The 19,620-nt window shown below is 41.9% G+C and overlaps 1 protein-coding gene across 10 annotated transcripts in view; it reads left to right on the forward strand.

Annotated features, from left to right (window-relative positions):
• Positions 1-19,620, forward strand: part of PRKD1 (protein kinase D1) — a 307,098-nt gene that overhangs the window by 184,200 nt on the left and 103,278 nt on the right. The window contains exon 1 of one of the 10 annotated variants that reach the window (XM_039537718.1): positions 6,990-7,126. The exons of the other annotated variants lie outside the window; for them this stretch is intronic. Coding sequence (XP_039393652.1) covers positions 7,042-7,126 — 85 coding nt within the window. The 5' untranslated portion in view covers positions 6,990-7,041. Of the gene's footprint in view, positions 1-6,989; positions 7,127-19,620 lie in introns of those variants that run through there. 10 annotated transcript variants of the gene reach the window in all.

Consider the following 19,620-nt stretch of genomic DNA (forward strand, 5'->3'; position numbering starts at 1 on the left):
TCGGTTTCCTTGCCCAATTTTAGTATCCCCACCTCCTAGTCCCAGTTTCCTTGCCCAGCCAGTCAGTTTCCTCCTTAGCTATCAGACCCAGTTCCTGCAAACCCCGCTCCCCCCCGCCCCTTCTCTCAATCTATTCCTCCTATCCCTATAGAGGTCCAATTCTTGTCCCCTCTGCATTTGAATCGCACAGCTTCCCCCTCCACACTACCTGGTCCCTGCAGGAAGTTTAAGAGCACAGGAGAGACAGTCTCGCTGCTATCAGTTCAGCTCCCCAGGCTCAGCACAACTTGCAACCACCTAGAGCTGTAATCACATGGACAGTCCTGCTCAACCCCAGGCAGGAGCATAATCAATGCAGAGAGAATTTTGGTGGGGAAAAAATATGAGGCTTTACTGAGCATGTGCAAAATGCATTTTTCCACCCCAAGGCTACTAATGTTGCTAAATTTGGGCAGATTTTCATGGGAATAGCAAAAGGTACATCCCTGACACAAAGGCCATCCCCCATAATAAATTTCAAGTCTTTGCTTCCAAGCATAGGTGTGCTAGAGCTTTTCATAGAAAATGTTGCCAGAATTTTTAACACAGCAAAACAATGTATTTTTCGCTAGCCTTATTCTTTGACATGACTAAACCATTTCCCCTGAAAGCCGTTACCCCCCACCCCGCAATCAGCTTGAGGCAGATACTTGTCAGCCCAAATGGTTAAAGTTTGGCAAAGTTAAAACAACTGAATACAGGGTTTTATAATGGGAAGTGATGGATAACCGTAATAATAGGTGGTGGTACCAGTCACACATATAATACACAGAAAAGAGATTATATATTGCAATCTAATTTTCTTCCTTGACAGGGTCACTGAGCTAGTGGATGGGTGGGGAAGGAGTAGATTTAGTTATCAAACTGTGAAGACATATCAAATGGGGTCCCTCAAGGGTGTGTCCTGGCTGAAGTACAATTCAATATTTCCATTAACAACTGGGATGATGGAGTAGAGAGTATGCTTATAAGAAATTATGGATGATACCAAGGGAAGGATTGCAAGCACTTTGATAAATTGGAGAATTGGTATGAAATCAGTAAGATAAAATTCATTAAAGACAAGTGCAAAGTACTACTTCACTTAAGAAGGAAAAATCAAATGCATAAACACAAAATTTGGGAATAGCTGGTTAGACAGCACTACTGAAGAAGAGGATCTTGAAGTTACATTGGATCACAAATTGAATGAGTAACAATGTAGTGCTGTTGTGAAAAAGGCAAATATCATTCTGAGTGTATTAATAGGAGTAAGACTTGGGAGATAATTGTTCCACTCTACTCAGCGCTGGTGAAGCCTCAATTGGTGTATTGTGTCCAGGTTGGACCACCACACTTTAAAAAAGATGTGGAGAGAGTCTAAAAAGGGATGGTGATCAGTTGTTTGCTAAAATATACAGCTTAGTCTACAGGAAGAGAGATTTAAGTTAAATATTAGGAAAAAGTTTCTAACTATAAGAATAGTTAAGCAATGGCACAGGTTACCTAGGGAGGTTGTGAAATACCCATCATTGGAGGTTTCTAAGAACATCTGTCAGGGTTGATGTAGATATATTTAATCCTGCCTCAGCATGGAAGGATGGATCTCTTGAGACCCTTCCAGCCCTATATTTCTATGATTCTGTGATCACATTTAATAGCATGTGTATATTTCTGGTATTATGCAGTTTGGAGTCTACATGTCTTTTCACAAAAGTAAAACTAGGCAACACATTTCTGGTGCCAGTCGGCCATTAAAACTTCCAAAAATAATGGTGTGTGAGAAATAAATACCGGGGGCTAAAACCATCTCTAAAAGTCCTAATTGTGCCTCTAAAAAGATGGTAGTAATAGTTCCTTAAATAATGATCCTACTGAAATCAGAAAATCACTTGCTTGAAACCAGAAACTATTGTTCATTCTCTCTTTTTATGTGCACATGCTGGCCAATTGCTTAGCTATTTCTCCTTTCTAAAGATAAAAAGAACATGCCATTACAGAGTTCCCAAGCATTGGAGAATGTTGCCAACTCATTCCCTACTTAAGAACTATACTATAAGTACTTTTTTTCTTCAAGAACATGATTACATTCCTGTAGGGGGCGTGTAGGATCTTAAACTATGCTAAGGAATTTTCACATATTGCATTTATTCTGAACTAATGAGCTCACATGTCAGTAATCTTTAATTCATGGTGTTAGGGCTGGCTTCTGTATTGATTTAACTATGCCAGTTTAAGAACAGAGATAGTCAAATCACTACAACCCTTTAGTGTGGGTGCCGTTATACTTGTATAAAGTTGCTTGTATTTGTGTAGCTTACTTCAGTAAACTATACGAATATACATTCCTTTTACCAGCATAACTTGGGGGGAAGGGCAATTGCGCAAATTCAGCTGTATCAGTTTCTGAACCAATATCTATATTGGTACAAAAAGTTATTTTTTTATTAAATTTTAATTGAATGTGTAAGGCACTGGCATGAGCTATTTTAAATCTAGTTACTACCCATAACTGTTATATACCTTAATATACTTGGAGAGATACCCTTTATGAACCATGATCAATAGCTCTAAGCCACTGAGACCCATAAGTCCCACTATGGGAGCAAATAACTCCAAGACTGTAACAATTGGACCCTGAGAGAAGACACAGGCCAGTTGAGTCTACTGTAAAAATTACCCATTTCCAGAAAAGAATTGGGCTATCATGCACAACAACACCCTCACATGATTTTCTCAACTGATGCAACTAATCATTGAGCTTCTCAGATTTGATCAGAATTTCAGAAGTGAATCCACTCACCCATACACCTTCCTGTAATGACTACAAGCTTAAGTCTGGGATTGGGCACCATAGCATGCCAACAACAGCTCACTGTGCTCCCTTCTGTGATAAACCAAACTTGTCAGGCACGTGGAAATATACTTGAGCAAATGTACTTCCACGTTCTCTGTCTCCAAGAAAGCAATAGGGCAATTAACAACATCGGTAGACCATAGATGGAAGTTACTGGAGGAAGCAGCCATACTGTTTAATAGCTTAACCATCAAGCAGACAGGAGAACCACAACGAGTAGTATGTCATTGGATTCATTTGCTGTGTACTATGGATTCAGTCTGATAGAGGGAGAAAGAATTCTGGGATCTGTGTTCTCTTGGGTGCAAAACTGCTGATCAATGGCATGCTCCTAGCTCCAGCAAAGGGGGCTATCATAGAGTAATAATCAGGTATAATCAGGTGAGGAACCATCCTGGGTGGGGAAGAAGCCCACACAGGACAATTGAGAATGTTTGCAGCAATATAAAATGATTAGAAAAGTATTCAAACAATATGGGTTGATCTTAGAATAAAGAATAAAACAATAGCTATAATTGTCTAATATATATATATATATATATATATATATATATATATATATATATATATATATAGTTAACATATTTTCAGTTCACTCCAAAATTCATCACTGGTGCATCACAAAGTGTAGGCATTGTTGCAGAATTTAGGATCACTGGGTTGGAATATACACAAGGTCATAAGTGTAGTTTGCTCCATCTACAAGTAATAATGTTTTGGACACGTACTGAAAACATATATTTATGTCTCAAATTCATTTTTTTAACATGTAATCTTCTCCGTGTGCTATCAGCTTTGAGTGACAACAAAAGATACATCTTTAGAGTCTGACCAACTGGTAAAAGCCAAAGAACCATGCTGCTTGTTTAGATAACCTGTTCATAGGTTTTTCCTAAGTAAATGTTAGTTGTTTCTAAATTACATTAAAAATATTAACAAAAGTATGCATTCCAAAGAACAGTAGGTTCAAAATACAACATGACAAATGGTTTTGAGCAGATATAGTGTGTAGCGCTATTGTTTCGTTGTATGCCACCAGTTTGGCTTATGGTTAACCTCCCCCTGGGGCTTTGATATCTGATGTCCACAGCTATTCTGATCCACTGCACTTAATTATCATCATACACATCAATATTACTCAGTGCAGAGAAAGTGGACTTCTCAGTGCAATTAGTTGTCAAATCCCAGCACGTATCATCGCATGTATATAGCAGTTTGCTCCATTGCAAGGTCTTTTTAAGGACTTGACAACCAATAATTGAACGTATTTTCCCCCTGTGCTTACTATTGTATTTATGTACCGTACAGTTTAAGGCGATAGAAATATGATTCTTTCTCTTTTTGTACTCTGAGGCTTACGTTACTTAATTTTAAAAGCTCTAGTAAATCACCTAGGAAAAGTTATGGTTTAGAACAGTGGTAGGCAACCTATGGCACAGGTGCCGAAGGCGACACGCGAGCTGATTTTCAGTGGCATTCACACTGCCCGGGTCCTGGCCACCGGTCTGGGGGCCTCTGCATTTTAATTTAATTTTAAATGAAGCTTCTTAAACATTTTGAAACTGTATTAACTTTACATACAACAATAGTTTAGGTATATATTATAGACTTCTAGAAAGAGACCTTCTAAAAACGTTAAAATGCATGACTGGCACGCAAAACCTTAAATTAGAGTGAATAAATGAAGACTCGGCACAGCACTTCTGAAAGATTGCTAACCCCTGGTTTAGAATTAGCTATTTATCATTTCTTAAACATGTAATTCCAATTTAGGAAAAATGTATTGGAAGTATTCAAGTACTATAATTTTAACAAGTTTGTTCTAGATCTAAGATGTACAGTGCAATACCGAAAGTTTAATGTGATTAGAAAGGTAATGTGCCCACATCATCCGCTGTATAATCTGCAGAGTTTAAGTAGTAATAATGGTAATTATTAATATATTGCAGACCCCCATGTCTGTCTGTTTTGCTATATTGCATAAAAGGATTTTGACAGAATATAAAGGTTGTGTATGTGTAACACACTGTGTCATGTCCCTTTCTAGTGGCTAGTCCACAAACAACTGCTGCTACCAGCTAACAAATTAGGCTTGTCTACATGGGGAATTATTCCAGAATAGCTATTGCTGATTAACTGTTCCTGATTAACTTCATGTGTGGATGCTTTTATTCTGGAATAAAAGTGCCTTATTCTGAATTAGTATAATCCATTTTGGATTTGCAGAACTGCATCCTGGTGGTCTCTGCATTTCTTCAGCGTACACTATTTCAGGTGAATGTCACATCCTCTTCTATAGTTGAATTTGGTTCATGGGTCTTGTGGTTTGCAGGTTCTCCTTTGATTTCCGTCTTTTCATATTGTCTTTGTTTCCTTCGCTTCTGGGTTTGGACTGCTTACTAATTCCCAGAAGTCATACCAGAGCAATAGAATGAGAGTTCAAACAAACAGATTTTCAGCTTGGTTTAAACTTTTTGAAACCAAATATATTTTGCTTAAATCCTGTGCCACTGTGGAAAGCACTTTCGGAGTTGATGATATACTGTCAGGCTCAGTGAGCTCATTAGAGGTGACTTCTGGAGCACATCCAGGTGACTACTGAGGCCTGGTCTACACTACAGAGTTAGGTCGATGTAAGGCAGCTTATGTTGACCTAACTCTGTAAGTGTCTACACTACAATGTTGCTCCCACTGATGGAAGTCGCCCACTACCCTGACTTAATAACTCCACCTCTATGAGAGCTGTAGCACTTAGGTCCATGTAGTTAGGTTGACACAGTGTCAGTGTAGTGTCACTGACATTGTAGTGTAAGTTGCTACATCAGACTATTCCGGCTGTGAGCCCTGGATAGCTGGAGCCCTGCCACCTGAGGCTGAGAGCTGGAGCTGGATGGCTGGGCCTGGCTCCCAGTGCTCCACAATACCCACACTGACAGTTAAATCAATGCAAGCACACCTGAGGAGGACATGCACCACTGACAGAAGGAGCTAATGTAAATGTGCCAAACTGATTACATTACTGTGGTGGCTGTACGTCAACGTAACTTAAGTTGATTTAATTTTGTAGTGTGGACTTCCCATAAGAAAGCTCTTAAGTCTTTTGTGGCCACATGTACCTCTCTTAGCTCCTTGCTCCTGCATGCACCACAACACAAGATTTGTATTCTATTTTCTAATATTTTCTATCATTTTAAAGAAATATGATGTAGAAAATGTGTAGCCAAAGGAACGAGCAACATTGCAAACAGGATAGTTCTGATATGGTGGCATTATTGATGTTAACTGGGCAATGAGATGGACTGACATTTAGTGTGCTGCATCAGCAACGTAGGTTATCATTCAATAATACAGATACATAATATCTTTCTAAAATAACAAGGAGTCCGGTGGCACCTTAAAGACTAACAGATTTATTTGGGCATAAGCTTTCATGGGTAAAAAACCCACTTCTTCAGATGCATGCCCAAATAAATCTGTTAGTCTTTAAGGTGCAACCAGACTCCTTGTTGTTTTTGTGGATACAGACTAACATGGCTAGCCCCTGATATATAATATCTTTCTGAAATTCTCTCATCCCTCCCACACAAGTGTGTTCAGAACACTGTACAGTAATCTGAAATACATTACAAAAAAAATACATTACAAAAACGATGAAACTACCGCAATACTAAAAGCTTGGGAAAATAGAAAAGAAAAAGTAGTGCATGGAGCAGGGGGAAAGAAAAGGATTTTACTAGAGCTGAGCAAATACTTGATTTTTTCAGTTCAGTGAACAAACATATATATAAATTCAGTTAATTTAAAAACAAACTGAATTTTTGGTTTTGTTTTTATCACTGAAACAGTTTCATTCAGGTTGAACGAAATGTTTCAAACCTTGTTTTGAAATAGTGTTTCAAAATCATTTCAAAACAAAATGTCAAAATAGTTTATTTGAAAATGGTGAAACAAACTGTTTTGACTTTTTAGAATTTTTTTTCTTTTATTTTTAATCAGCACGGATAATAATTAAAGACTGAGGCTTTAGCCCCAGAACACAGGCCTCCAATGCTTCAGCGAAGGCACTGAAGATCTCATAACTCTGCTTCCTCTCTGTTGAAGGTGTGGAAATAGATCTTACAGAATGTGCTCTCAGACTTGGAGGAGGAGTCCTGACAGCTTCTGATATGATTCAGAAATGTCTGCTCAAAGGGAGGAATAAAAGGTGGTGGTTCTCTTCCAAGCTCCACCCACAACATAAGCTCTACAATTGTGAGTTGTCAGAATAAGATTTCTCACAATATATTGTGCAGATGTTCAAAATAAAACTGTGCATGCTGTCTGAGATCCACTGGGGTCCTTGAGCTTGGCTCCCCTTGGTGTGGGCCTTGATATGTCCATGGGCTGTACTCTGACTTGAATGAACTTAAAAAAGTGATTTCTCCTAAATGCCACCTATTTGCAACATCATTCATAGTAAATTGTGCAGATCTGTGATTCTCCCTCTCATTTCTCACATGAGGAATTAAATAGTAAGCAATTATGATCATGATCACTGGGTACCTAATTTAACCTATCACTGAGATGAATGGAACAGAACACAACTCTCAGAGCTATTGCTCGAGGCTCTCTGCAGACTCACATACATATGTCTGCATCAGTTACATCTGGATCACATTTCTGAGGTTTTCTGCACAGCCATAACAGCTAGACTTACTTAATTTTAAATCAAAGCTGAGATTCAGTATAACAAGATTCCCACTCAGAGAAGTGATGGCATTCCATACTGCCATGTTACCAGTTCAGTCTGAACCCTGATTCTGCCCAGACCCACTGAGAGGGCATTGCTTTTGAATCCTTCTCACTTTTCTTCTTGCTGGCATAGGTGATGAATAAGGTGTATCAAAATTGATAAGAATTTTGTCCTAGCCAGGTGGAATATAATGGCTCTGCTGACATCTACTTGGCACTATCTTATTTACCTAGGATGGAAAATACAGCTTTTATTAAAACTGTTTTTTAAGCCACAAAACCACAGAAATGTTGTAAGTTTTTATACTCTGTTCACAGAGGTATATATGGAACAGAAAAGATGATTTGCATGTGTTTAATTGTAATGTGTCTGCTTATAAAGAACTCCAGTCATGCCCTGTCCTGGTCTGAACCCTCACTTGAAACTGGGGGGTTTCAAAGTGAGGACCAGCATGTCTTCCCCCCACCCCAAAATCCTAGGGTAGGTCTCCCCTTCGGCTGCCACCACCCGGTCAATTCCGTGGGCCGGGACACCCCTGTTCCCCCCTTGGGAACACAGATCAATACACAGAGGAGGAACCTTCCCCCTCCCCCCTCTTTCCTCTCTCCAGCCTGCTCCGGAGACAGGTGCCTGGATTCAAACGCCTTGAATCTCTACACACAGGGAAGCAGCCCACTTCCCCCTCCCCTTCCCCTGAATTTCCCCAAGGGAAGGAATTAACCAAGTCCAAAGAAAAGGAAAGAATTTATTAAGAGAACAAAAGAAAATACAGAATCTCTATGAATCCAAGCTGGGCACTCATAGGGTATAACCTTGCTAAGTTCTGGAGAGAATCCTCTCTCTTTCTCAGTACAACCAGTACAAGTAGAATTAAGAATAATCAATAACAAACACACAGAATTGCAAACATAGGATTATTAGATAAGGACACAAAGTATCTTTCTAATACTCACTATCTTGACTAGAAGAAATTAGTTCAGAAAGGTGGAACTTGTAGGGACTTGATTAACTCGTCTGGTCTCTTGAACTCCAAACGGCCAAAGACAAAACCCCCCCAAACAGAGAGAAAAAGTTCCCTCCTAGGAGTTTCAAAATCTCTTCCCTGATTGGTCCTCCGGTCAGGTGCCCACCAGGTACTATGCTTTAACCCTTTACTAACTATTCATGACACGCCCCCCAAATCGTCACAGTGGGATCCACTGGCGGCGATTTCTTCCTAGAACTGTAAAACAACCAGAGTGATAAAACACATGCACTATTACATCGACTACTAAGCATGAAAACATATTAAGAACAGTGTTTAGCCACTTGATTCTGGGAAACTTTCACAAGAGAGTGCATCAGCAACTTTGTTGGAAGCTCCTGAAATGTGTTGAATGTCAAAGTCAAAGTCTTGGAGAGCTAAGCTCCAGCGGAGAAGTTTCTTGTTGTTTCCCTTGTTGGTGTGAAGCCACTGTAGCGCAGCATGGTCAGTTTGTAGCTGGAACTGCCGGCCCCAAACGTATGGGCGTAGCTTTTCCAAGGCATACACAATGGCGTAACATTCTTTTTCACTGATGGACCAGTGGCTTTCCCTCTCAGACAGTTTCTTGCTGAGAAACACGACAGGATGGAAGTTGTGATCCGGTCCTTCCTGCATTAGTACCGCTCCTACCCCACGTTCAGATGCATCAGTGGTAACTAGGAAGGGTTTGTCAAAGTCTGGGGCCCTTAATACAGGGTCCGACATGAGCATCGCCTTAAGCTGGGTAAAGGCTTTCTGACACTCATCAGTCCACTTAACTGCATTTGGCTGGGTTTTTCTGGTCAGATCAGTTAGTGGAGCAGCGGTGGCTGTAGTGTGGTACAAATCGCCTGTAATATCCGGCCAAACCTAAGAAGGATTGGACCTGCTTCTTTGACCTTGGGACAGGCCACTGTTGGATAGCCTCCACCTTGGCCTGAAGGGGGTTGATGGTTCCTTGACCCACCTGGTGCCCTAGGTAAGTCACTCTGTTTTGGCCTATTTGACACTTTCTGGCCTTAACAGTAAGTCCTGCCTGCTTGATGCGCTCAAAAACCATTTTCAAATGTTCTAGGTGTTCGGGCCATGAATCAGAAAAAATGGCCACATCATCGAGGTATGCAACTGCACAGTCTCCCAATCCCGCTAGTAGACCATCCACCAGCCTTTGGAAGGTGGCCGGTGCATTCCGCAGTCCGAATGGAAGCACATTAAATTCATACACCCCTGCATGGGTGATGAAGGCAGATTTTTCCTTGGCAGGTTCATCCAGTGGTACCTGCCAGTATCCCTTGGTTAAATCAATGGTAGAGATGAACTGGGCACGTCCCAACTTTTCCAATAGCTCATCAGTGCGTGGCATTGGATAGTTGTCTGGACGAGTTACAGCATTTAGCTTACGGTAGTCCACGCAAAAGCGTATTTCCCCATCTGGTTTGGGAACCAGAACCACTGGAGATGCCCATGCACTGGTAGAAGGGCGGATGATACCCATCTCCAACATGTTGTCAATCTCCTGTTTAATAGCAACTTTGGCATGAGGTGACACCCTGTAGGGTGGTGTTCTAATTGGGTGAGCATTACCTGTGTCAATGGAGTGGCAGGTTTGCTCAGTCCGTCCTGGGTTGGCTGAGAACAAGGTGTCGAAGTGAGTGTACAGCTCCTTGATCTGTTGCCGCTGTTGACATTGCAGGGTTGTGGAGAGGGTCACCTCTTCCACACCCCCATTTCTTGTACCTTCGTAGTAGACACCTGCAGGCCACTCGGTGTCATCTCCTTCCTGAACTGTAAAGTGACAGACCTGTAATTCTCTGGGATAAAAGGGCTTTAGAGAGTTAACATGAAACACTTTAGGCTTTAAAGAGGAATCCGGGAATGCTATGAGGTAGTTAACAGCTCCCAGGCGCTCCTGGACCACGTATGGTCCTTCCCAGGATGCTTCCATCTTATGGGCCTGTTGCGCCTTCAAGACCATGACCTGGTCTCCAACCTTGAAGGAACGCTCTCTGGTGTGTCTATCATACCAGACCTTTTGCTCCGCTTGAGCATCCTTTAATCACTCTCGAGCAAGGGCCCAAGAGTCTCGGAGGGTGTTTTGAAGGTTGCTTACAAAGTCCAGAATGTTAGTCCCTGGAGGAGGCGTAAACCCCTCCCATTGCTGTTTCACCAGCTGTAATGGCCCCTTAACCTCATGGCCATACACCAGCTCGAATGGTGAGAAACCTAAACTGGGATGTGGAACAGCCCTGTAGGCAAACAGCAACTGCTGTAACACTAGATCCCAATTATTGGAATGTTCATGTACGAATTTACGGATCATGGCCCCCAAAGTTCCATTGAACCTTTCCACTAGGCCATTAGTTTGGTGATGGTACGGGGTGGCAACCAAGTGATGCACCCCATGAGTTTCCCACAGGTCTTTCATGGTCCCTGATAGGAAATTTGTTCCCGAATCTGTAAGAATTTCAGAGGGCCAACCCACCCTGGTAAAAATGTCAGTCAAGGCCTGGCACACAGTGTTAGCCCTGGTGTTGCCTAGAGCTGCTGCTTCCGGCCATCTGGTAGCAAAGTCCACAAAAGTCAGTATGTACTGCTTTCCTCTGGGGGTCTTCTTTGGGAAAGGACCCATAATATCCACAGCTACTCGCTGAAATGGGACCTCCATTATGGGAAGTGGTTGGAGAGGGGCCTTGACCTGGTCTTGAGGTTTTCCTACCTTTTGGCATACCTCACAAGACCGGACATACTTGGCAACGTCCTTGCCCATCCCCTCCCAGTCGAAGGACCTTCCCAACCTGTCTTTGCTTCGCTTCACCCCAGAATGGCCGCTAGGGTGATCATGGGCTAAGCTTAAGAGCGTTTCCCGGTACTTGGTCGGAACTAGCAACCGTTTTTGAGGATGCCAGCCCTCCTGGTGTCCACCAGAAAGAAATTCCTTGTATAACAGTCCTTGCTCCACAACGAACCGGGATCGGTTAGTAGAGCTGAGAGGCGGTGGGTTGCTGCGTGCCGCCGCCCATGCTTTCTTGAGGCTGTCATCGGCTTCCTGCTCTGCTTGGAACTGTTCCCTTGAGGCGGGAGACACCAGTTCCTCTGGGAGCGATGTAGGTGATGAGGTTGTTTCCGTTGACTGTGAACCGGTCTCCGCTGGTGCACAAGGCGTCATTTCAGGCTCCGGCTGAGCCTCTTGGGTAGGGTTGTCTGCTGGTTTTTCCAGTTCAGGCCCGTTGTCGCCCTCTGGCGGTGGAGTTGTAATAGCTGGTGCCGGTGCTGGCGCTGGGTGCCCTTCCAGTTCCGGTTCTGGGACTGGATGAACTATGGCTGCTGTCGGTGTTGGCCTGGGATCCGGTTCCACCACCTCTGTCTGGGTCTCTGGTAACACAGACGGGGTCTTGGTGGATGGCTCAGGAACAGGGATGGGTGCAGCAGCTCGTCTGGCTTGCCTGCGTGTAACCACTCCCTCTGTTTCTGGCGGCTCAACGTGATGGGCCAAGTGGTTGCCCAGGATCATGGGGACAGAATAATTGTCATAGACAGCAAAAGTCCACGTCCCTGACCAGCCCTTGTACTGGACAGGTAAATGCACTGTAGGTAATGTTACAGGTTTTGACATGAAGGGGCGGACTGTCACTTTGGTTTTCTGGTTGATGAATTTGGGGTCCACGAAGGTTTGGTGGATAGCTGACACATGTGCTGCACTGTCTCTCCATGCGATAACTTCCTTTCCGTCCACTCTCAAAGTTTCCCTAAAGCATACGGGTATTTGAGAGATATCTAATTCCGGGGTTCCTTGGTGTGCAGGTGCAAGGAGTTGGACCCGGTTCAGGTTCTTTGGGCATTTGGCTTTGATGTGCCCCAGTTCATTGCATCCAAAACATCGCCCACTTGATGGGTCACGGGGTTGTGTTGGTTTACTGGAAACTGGTGAGGTAGAAGAAGAGGTAGGGTGTGACTGTGCTTGGGTTGTAGGTGTGGGCTTGATTGGCCCTCGATGGTAAGGTTTAGTCTCGGTGGGTACCTTGTGTGATTCGCTCCCTTTGGCAGTAGCTTTCGTGTTGTCTACCGATGCCATCCATCTGGCTCCAATCTCTCCTGCCTCAGTGAGAGTTTTTGGTTTACCATCTTGGATGTAGCGTCTAATGTTCTCAGGAACACCATCTAGGAACTGTTCCATCAATATCAGGAGGTGTAGGTCGTCTAGCTCCTTAACCATGGATCCTGATATCCAGGAGAAAGTGTTTTTCCAGGTAAGCGGCGTGCTCTGGAAATGACATCTCTGGTTTCCATTTCTGGACTCTGAAACGCTGACGGGCGTGATCAGGGGTGATGCCCATTCTGAGTCTGGCCTTGGTTAGGAACAGTGGAAAGTCGTCCATCTTGTCTCTAGGCATTTCAGCTGCCACCAGGGATAATTGTCCGCTGAGCTGTGACCTCAGCTCCAGCATGTATTGATCTTCAGGAAGATGGTATCCAATACAGGCCCTCTCAAAGTTTTCTAAGAAGGCCTCAACATCTTCACCTGCCCTGTAGGTGGGAAATTTTCTCCGAGAAGGTTGATCAGTAGGTTGAAGAGGGAGTGGATTGGTTGGGTGATTCTGCTTAAGCCTTTCTAATTCCAGGTCTTTGTCTTTCAACTCCAGTTGTCTTTTGTGCTCAGCCTCTTTGGCTTGTATTTTCTCCATTTCTCTCTTGTGCTCAGCCTCTTTGGCTTGTATTATCTCCATTTCTCTCTTGTGCTCAGCCTCTTTGGCTTGTATTATCTCCATTTCTCTCTTGTGATCAGCCTCTTTGGCTTTGTCTTTCATTTCAATCTCCTTGAGTTTTAATTGTAATTCCATGTCTTGTAATTGCAGTTCTTTGTGTCTTGTTTCCAGTTTAGATGCGGCCTTGGCACTCATTGTGTCTGTGTCCTGGTGCTGGCCACACCCCTCTGCAGTCAGTGAACTGTTTGTGGTGTTTGACAGTCCCTAACCCTGGCTATGATAACTTGAGTACAGAAAGATAAAGCAATCCTCTGTATAGCAAACTGTGGTTTGTGTAATGTTACTGTTTTGTACTGAGAAAGAGGGAAAGAGTAAAAAAAATTCCTCTGTCTCCCTCTGCTCTGAGTTGCTGTACTCAGCAGCCCAGCTGAAAGGCTGCTGCTAACAATACCCCTGAGAAAAATCTGGTCTATTTCCTCTGTTCTCCTGTCTCCTGATCCTTTCAAAAGACACAGGGAGAAAAAAAACCTGGCTGGAGGGTTATCTCCCCCCCCAAACCTGTTTTTCCTGCTGGATGGGAATGTACTTTGGCGAGCACTTCCCCCCACCTTAGGAATCCTGAGTGGTATCTCGTCTCACAATGGACGAAAACACCGCTCCACAGGGGGGCTTTGTAACAGAAAGCCCTGGAAGAAACTGAAAATCTTCTAACCCTGAAACTGCTACAAAACTGCCTTTTCCTCAAGCTGCCTGTCCAAGCAACAAGAAAGAAAAAGAGAATAGCTCCCTTCAGCGTAGCCCAGCTGAGAAAAAAAAAAACTCCTTGTAACAATGGGTTCGAAACTCCGCTGCCACCATGTCCTGGTCTGAACCCTCACTTGAAACTGGGGGGTTTCAAAGTGAGGACCAGCATGTCTTCCCCCCACCCCAAAATCCTAGGGTAGGTCTCCCCTTCGGCTGCCACCACCCGGTCAATTCCGTGGGCCGGGACACCCCTGTTCCCCCCTTGGGAACACAGATCAATACACAGAGGAGGAACCTTCCCCCTCCCCCCTCTTCCCTCTCTCCAGCCTGCTCCAGAGACAGGTGCCTGGATTCAAACGCCTTGAATCTCTACACACAGGGAAGCAGCCCACTTCCCCCTCCCCTTCCCCTGAATTTCCCCAAGGGAAGGAATTAACCAAGTCCAAAGAAAAGGAAAGAATTTATTAAGAGAACAAAAGAAAATACAGAATCTCTATGAATCCAAGCTGGGCACTCATAGGGTATAACCTTGCTAAGTTCTGGAGAGAATCCTCTCTCTTTCTCAGTACAACCAGTACAAGTAGAATTAAGAATAATCAATAACAAACACACAGAATTGCAAACATAGGATTATTAGATAAGGACACAAAGTATCTTTCTAATACTCACTATCTTGACTAGAAGAAATTAGTTCAGAAAGGTGGAACTTGTAGGGACTTGATTAACTCGTCTGGTCTCTTGAACTCCAAACGGCCAAAGACAAAACCCCCCCAAACAGAGAGAAAAAGTTCCCTCCTAGGAGTTTCAAAATCTCTTCCCTGATTGGTCCTCCAGTCAGGTGCCCACCAGGTACTATGCTTTAACCCTTTACTAACTATTCATGACATGCCCTTTTTACACTCCTTGGGTTAAAAGGAATATTTGAGTGATAGTGAAAAGCAGAATCTGGATCATACCACCTAGTCAGAATCTGCAGAGTGCACTCTGCCAGTCTGTTGTGAGGAATCGTGCCTCGGTTGACAGACTTCCTAGAGCAGGAGAATCTCATCTCTGCTTTCCCTTGCTGAGCTGACCAGAGCAGGATTTGGTCCATTACTTTTGTTCAGAAATTATTTCATTGTCAACTTTACATAGAAGATCCATCATGTAACCCCTAAATTTGTGACATTCTATTGGAGAGCAAGACGAATGAAGCTTAAAATATATTTTATATGTGACTCTTTTCTGATACAGGAAAATACATCAAACTGTATAAAATCTGTGCAGTTACTATAAATGTCATATTTTCATACTTGATGGAGTGTTACACTGCTGCCAATGTTAATTCTGCCCCCCTTTCCAAATAGCTTATTACAGTGTTGTGTCCCAAGAGCCCCTATTGTGCAGATGGGAAGGTCATCGAATCAAAGTGTTCATAAAATTGAATATCTGACAGTTACTCTGAGTAAAATGCATAAGTTGCACTTCTTGTCCTTAAAACCACTCCAAAGCATTTTTCAGTGCATAGAAGGCATTGAAGCAGGAAGCAACATTGATTTGTTCTTTATCTACTCCTTTGTCTTTGTGTTCCCCTCGCCCCTCATCAGGTGAAATGTAGAACTGGTCATTCATAAGATTTGTGTTTTGTAAAATAGATGCCTGTATGTCTGGAGCATTAGGGACTCAACAGTGTTAGTGGTGGTGGTGATGTTTAATGTCTCTTCCATGACTACGAGGGGCTGCCATTGCTGCTACCTTGTGGATGCAGATGTCTTTCTTCCTCTGCACCCAGGTGCATTTTACCCCCTTCTGCTTTGTTCTGCTTCTAGCAGTGTTTCTTTTTCCACAGCAGGAAGAGTGGTTGGGGAGGGGAGAGGGAAGGAAGGAAGGAAGGTTGGAAGAGGAGTAGACATTCCACCAGCATCATCAGCCTTATTCTAGTCATAACCCCAAGACTGCAATTTTAGCTGGCATCACCATTATACACTGGAAAATTGTGCCTGATAGGTTAATGTCAATAGAGAATCACTTAACATGTCAACTTTGCTTGAACTACTATTGCAAAAATATCGGCAGTGCCAGTTATTCTTGAGTAGATGATTTCGTGTATTGTTTGGTTCTTATGATTATTTCAGCAACAGAGAAGTGTGAAAATAAGCACAAAAATTTGCATATGTAGCTTGTAAGAGGGAAAGTAGAATCTTTCTTTACGAGGAGCAGAATTCTCTTGACATTTTTAAACAAGCCTTTCTGAACTCTAATCATTTACTCATGTCAAGCTCTTATGAGTCAGTTTAAAGCTAAAAGAGTAGGTAATTATTAGTAATGTCAATTTGCATTCTGAAACTTTGCAGTACATTTTGGAAAAAATGAGATTTTTATTTGTAGGCAAAGTTATTGTATGATGGGGAATTCTCATTGAGGGGAACTCCAAGTATGTAACCTTTTTAAAAAACATTTTTTTCTTGCATTCTAATTCTGGAAAAGATAAGGTGCTACCATTTTTATTTCCTTACTATTTCATGAGTAAAAGCTGCATCAAATATTTGAAATGTAACAAAAATCCCTCATCTCCAATACCATCTCCCTTCCTTCCACAAGATATTGGTGAAATCAGGGTTTGTTATTTTGGTCTTTATGTGTTTCTATCTCTCTGTCTGACCCTCCATCACGTTTTCTAAATATTTAAAATATAAATGACAATATCTTACCTTTTCCTTTGCATTATTAACTTGATTAGTTCATTAGGGTTTTGTTTGTGGGTGTGTTGTGTGTGTCTGTGTTAATAACTTAAATAAATCATAGGCCTGGTCTACACTTAAAAGTTAGGTTGAGATAGCTACGGCACTCAGGGATGCGAAAGATCCCTGAGCACTGTAGCTGTGCTGACCTAACCCTTCTTCCCCTCTCTCTCTCTCTCCCCCACCCCCATATAGTAGCTTGGTTGACAGATGTATGCTTTTGTTGAACTAGGTTCTGTTGCTTGGGGAATTGGAGTTCTTAGAGACAAAAAAAAAATCTGTCTCTGTAGGAAACGTCTACGCTACAGCGCTACAGTGCCATAACTGCTGTACAGTAGCCGTGACACTGTACCGCCTGTAGTGTAGACATGGCCATACAGTTTAAGGCCAGAAGGGACCCCAGTACATCTAGTCTGACCTCCTGCACAACATAGGCCACTAAACCACACCGAGTTACCCCTGTAATGAACCTAATAACCTGGATTAGACCAAAGTATTACAGCCCTCTGGAACTAAACTATTATGTGCCAGAGAATATGAGAGACCGAGGTATACCAATGCCCGAGGCCCCTACAGTGGTTGAGAACTGATCTGATGAGATATGCCTACATGTAGAAAACACTTATTGGAGGAAAGCTAAATTGGAGTATGGAATTGGGTATTTAGTTTTGATAGTGGTCAGGTCTTATCCCTTGCAGAAATGAGCTCCATAGTCTGGTCCAGTGTCTTGTGAAAGCTCTGTCTCCTGCAATCACAATCCTCCCCATTTGGGTCAACTCTTCCACAGTTCTAAGGGAGTATAGATATTCATGGAAGTTCATGATCACTTATAAAAAGCTGTAAATATTGTGAACTTTATTAAATGGGGAGCCAATACAGACAGAGGATGTATTAGTGTTGTGTGTGCTAAGCAGAAAGGCTACTTTGATTTGTACTAATTTGAGCTTTCTTAGTATATGTGGTTTGATTCCTAAATCTGAGCTGCAGTTATCAAGCTTAGATATCATGAATGTGTGGATTACAGTGTTCTATGTTGACCAAAAGACTGGGACTTGGAAACCTGTTCAATGCACAGACTTAGTCAATAAAGTTCTTGTTGCCTTAATTCAGCTTTATGTAAAATTTCAGATATTTACCATGTTAGTGAAATATTCTGAGTTCTATAAACATATTGGATAAGAAGTAATCAAATAATTATTCGGTAATCTTGACAAAATAATCCAAGGTAGTGGTAAAGCAGCTGCATCACTAAGTTACTTTGCATTAAGTTACTTTGTAAAGCAGTTGTTTGCACCAACTTTATAAATGCAAGGTGGGAATTTATATTAACACATAAAATAATGAAAAGATTCAGTTTATTGTAGACAAACTGGGGAATCAAAATTCCAAGTTATATTCAAGGATAAACAGGGGAGAGAAGTAACTAAGTCATAGTTCAATTCCAACCCCCAAAAAATGAAAAAGGCCATAAAAGAAAATGTAATTGGTCAGAAAATATTATTTCCTGGATGGCTGTGCTATGTCTAATTAAGCACACATTTGCAAAATTCTTTCTTGTTATAAATTTTACACTGCTTTATATTAGCACTTGTCCCACGCAAACTGTCACTTTATCCATCTAAGTCCTACAGCAACTCTAAGAATTTACTTACAAAATTTCAAGTATCAGAGTGGTAGCCGTGTTAGTCTGGATCTGTAAAAGCAGCAAAGAATCCTGTGGCACCTTATAGACTAACAGACATTTTGCAGCATGAGCTTTCGTGGGTGAATACCCACTTCGTTGGATGCAAGACGAAGTGGGTATTCACCCATGAAAGCTCATGCTGCAAAACGTCTGTTAGTCTATAAGGTGCCACAGGATTCTTTGCTGCTTGCAAAATTTGTTGATAACTTACTTTGAGGATATTTTTTTTAATGTTACTGAAAGAGTTTCTTGTTCTATCCCAAAATAAATACAGAATGTTTGTCAATTATGCACATATATCATCTTATGTAAATAAATATATATTGCACATTATAGTATACCTGTCTTTTCATTATTACACTCTCAAATATGTTGAGCTACATACCATTGTAAGATTATTGCAACATGAAAATCCTAATTTTCAATGCCTATTGATAAATCACCTGGGCTTTGCAATATTGCATTAAAAAGCTTTTATCTTTGTCCTGAAAATATGTTTAAATTATAATGTACTGCTGATTCACACAGGCTCCATTAAATTTGCTTATATCTAATTATGACTGCCTGAGGCAGGTGAGAAATTGAGTCTGATAAGATCTTTCTTTTTACCTTAACCAAAAAAAAAAAAGCAGCAGTGATCTTCTATCTAATTACTATCTACAACTATTTACGGTATTTGCTCTTTAAAGGAACACTCCACAAAGCATTCTTTGTGCACTAACCAGTCAATTCTAACTTTTTAAAAGCATCTGAGATACAAGGATGACTTGGAACATTGAGGAGAATTCCCTCAGGACTGGCCATATTGCTTACCTTGTTTTTAGATATGCTCTGCGTAGAGTGCTCAGAATCTACCCTATTGGGTGTTATACAGCCTGCTACTGTACTCCTGCAAATTAGCCGCTATGGCTGCCCATGGAGAATAATGAATTCTATGGCTCTCGGCAGTGTCCTGACCTATACTTAGGGCCCTTTGTTTTCAGTTTTTATTTTATTTAATTTTTCCTGGGAATTTATCAGTATTTATTACCACACCAAAAACAGGTGAAAATCAGTGTAAAAAACAATTAATAATTTTCTAGGTAAATATCGGGATTTATTTTGGTGGATGGACAGACAAAGGGGAAAAGTATTAATGATTTGAATTTGGTTCATCAGT

Source organism: Mauremys reevesii, linkage group 4, assembly GCF_016161935.1.
Source record: "Mauremys reevesii isolate NIE-2019 linkage group 4, ASM1616193v1, whole genome shotgun sequence".
In the NCBI taxonomy this organism is placed as follows: Eukaryota; Metazoa; Chordata; order Testudines; family Geoemydidae; genus Mauremys; species Mauremys reevesii.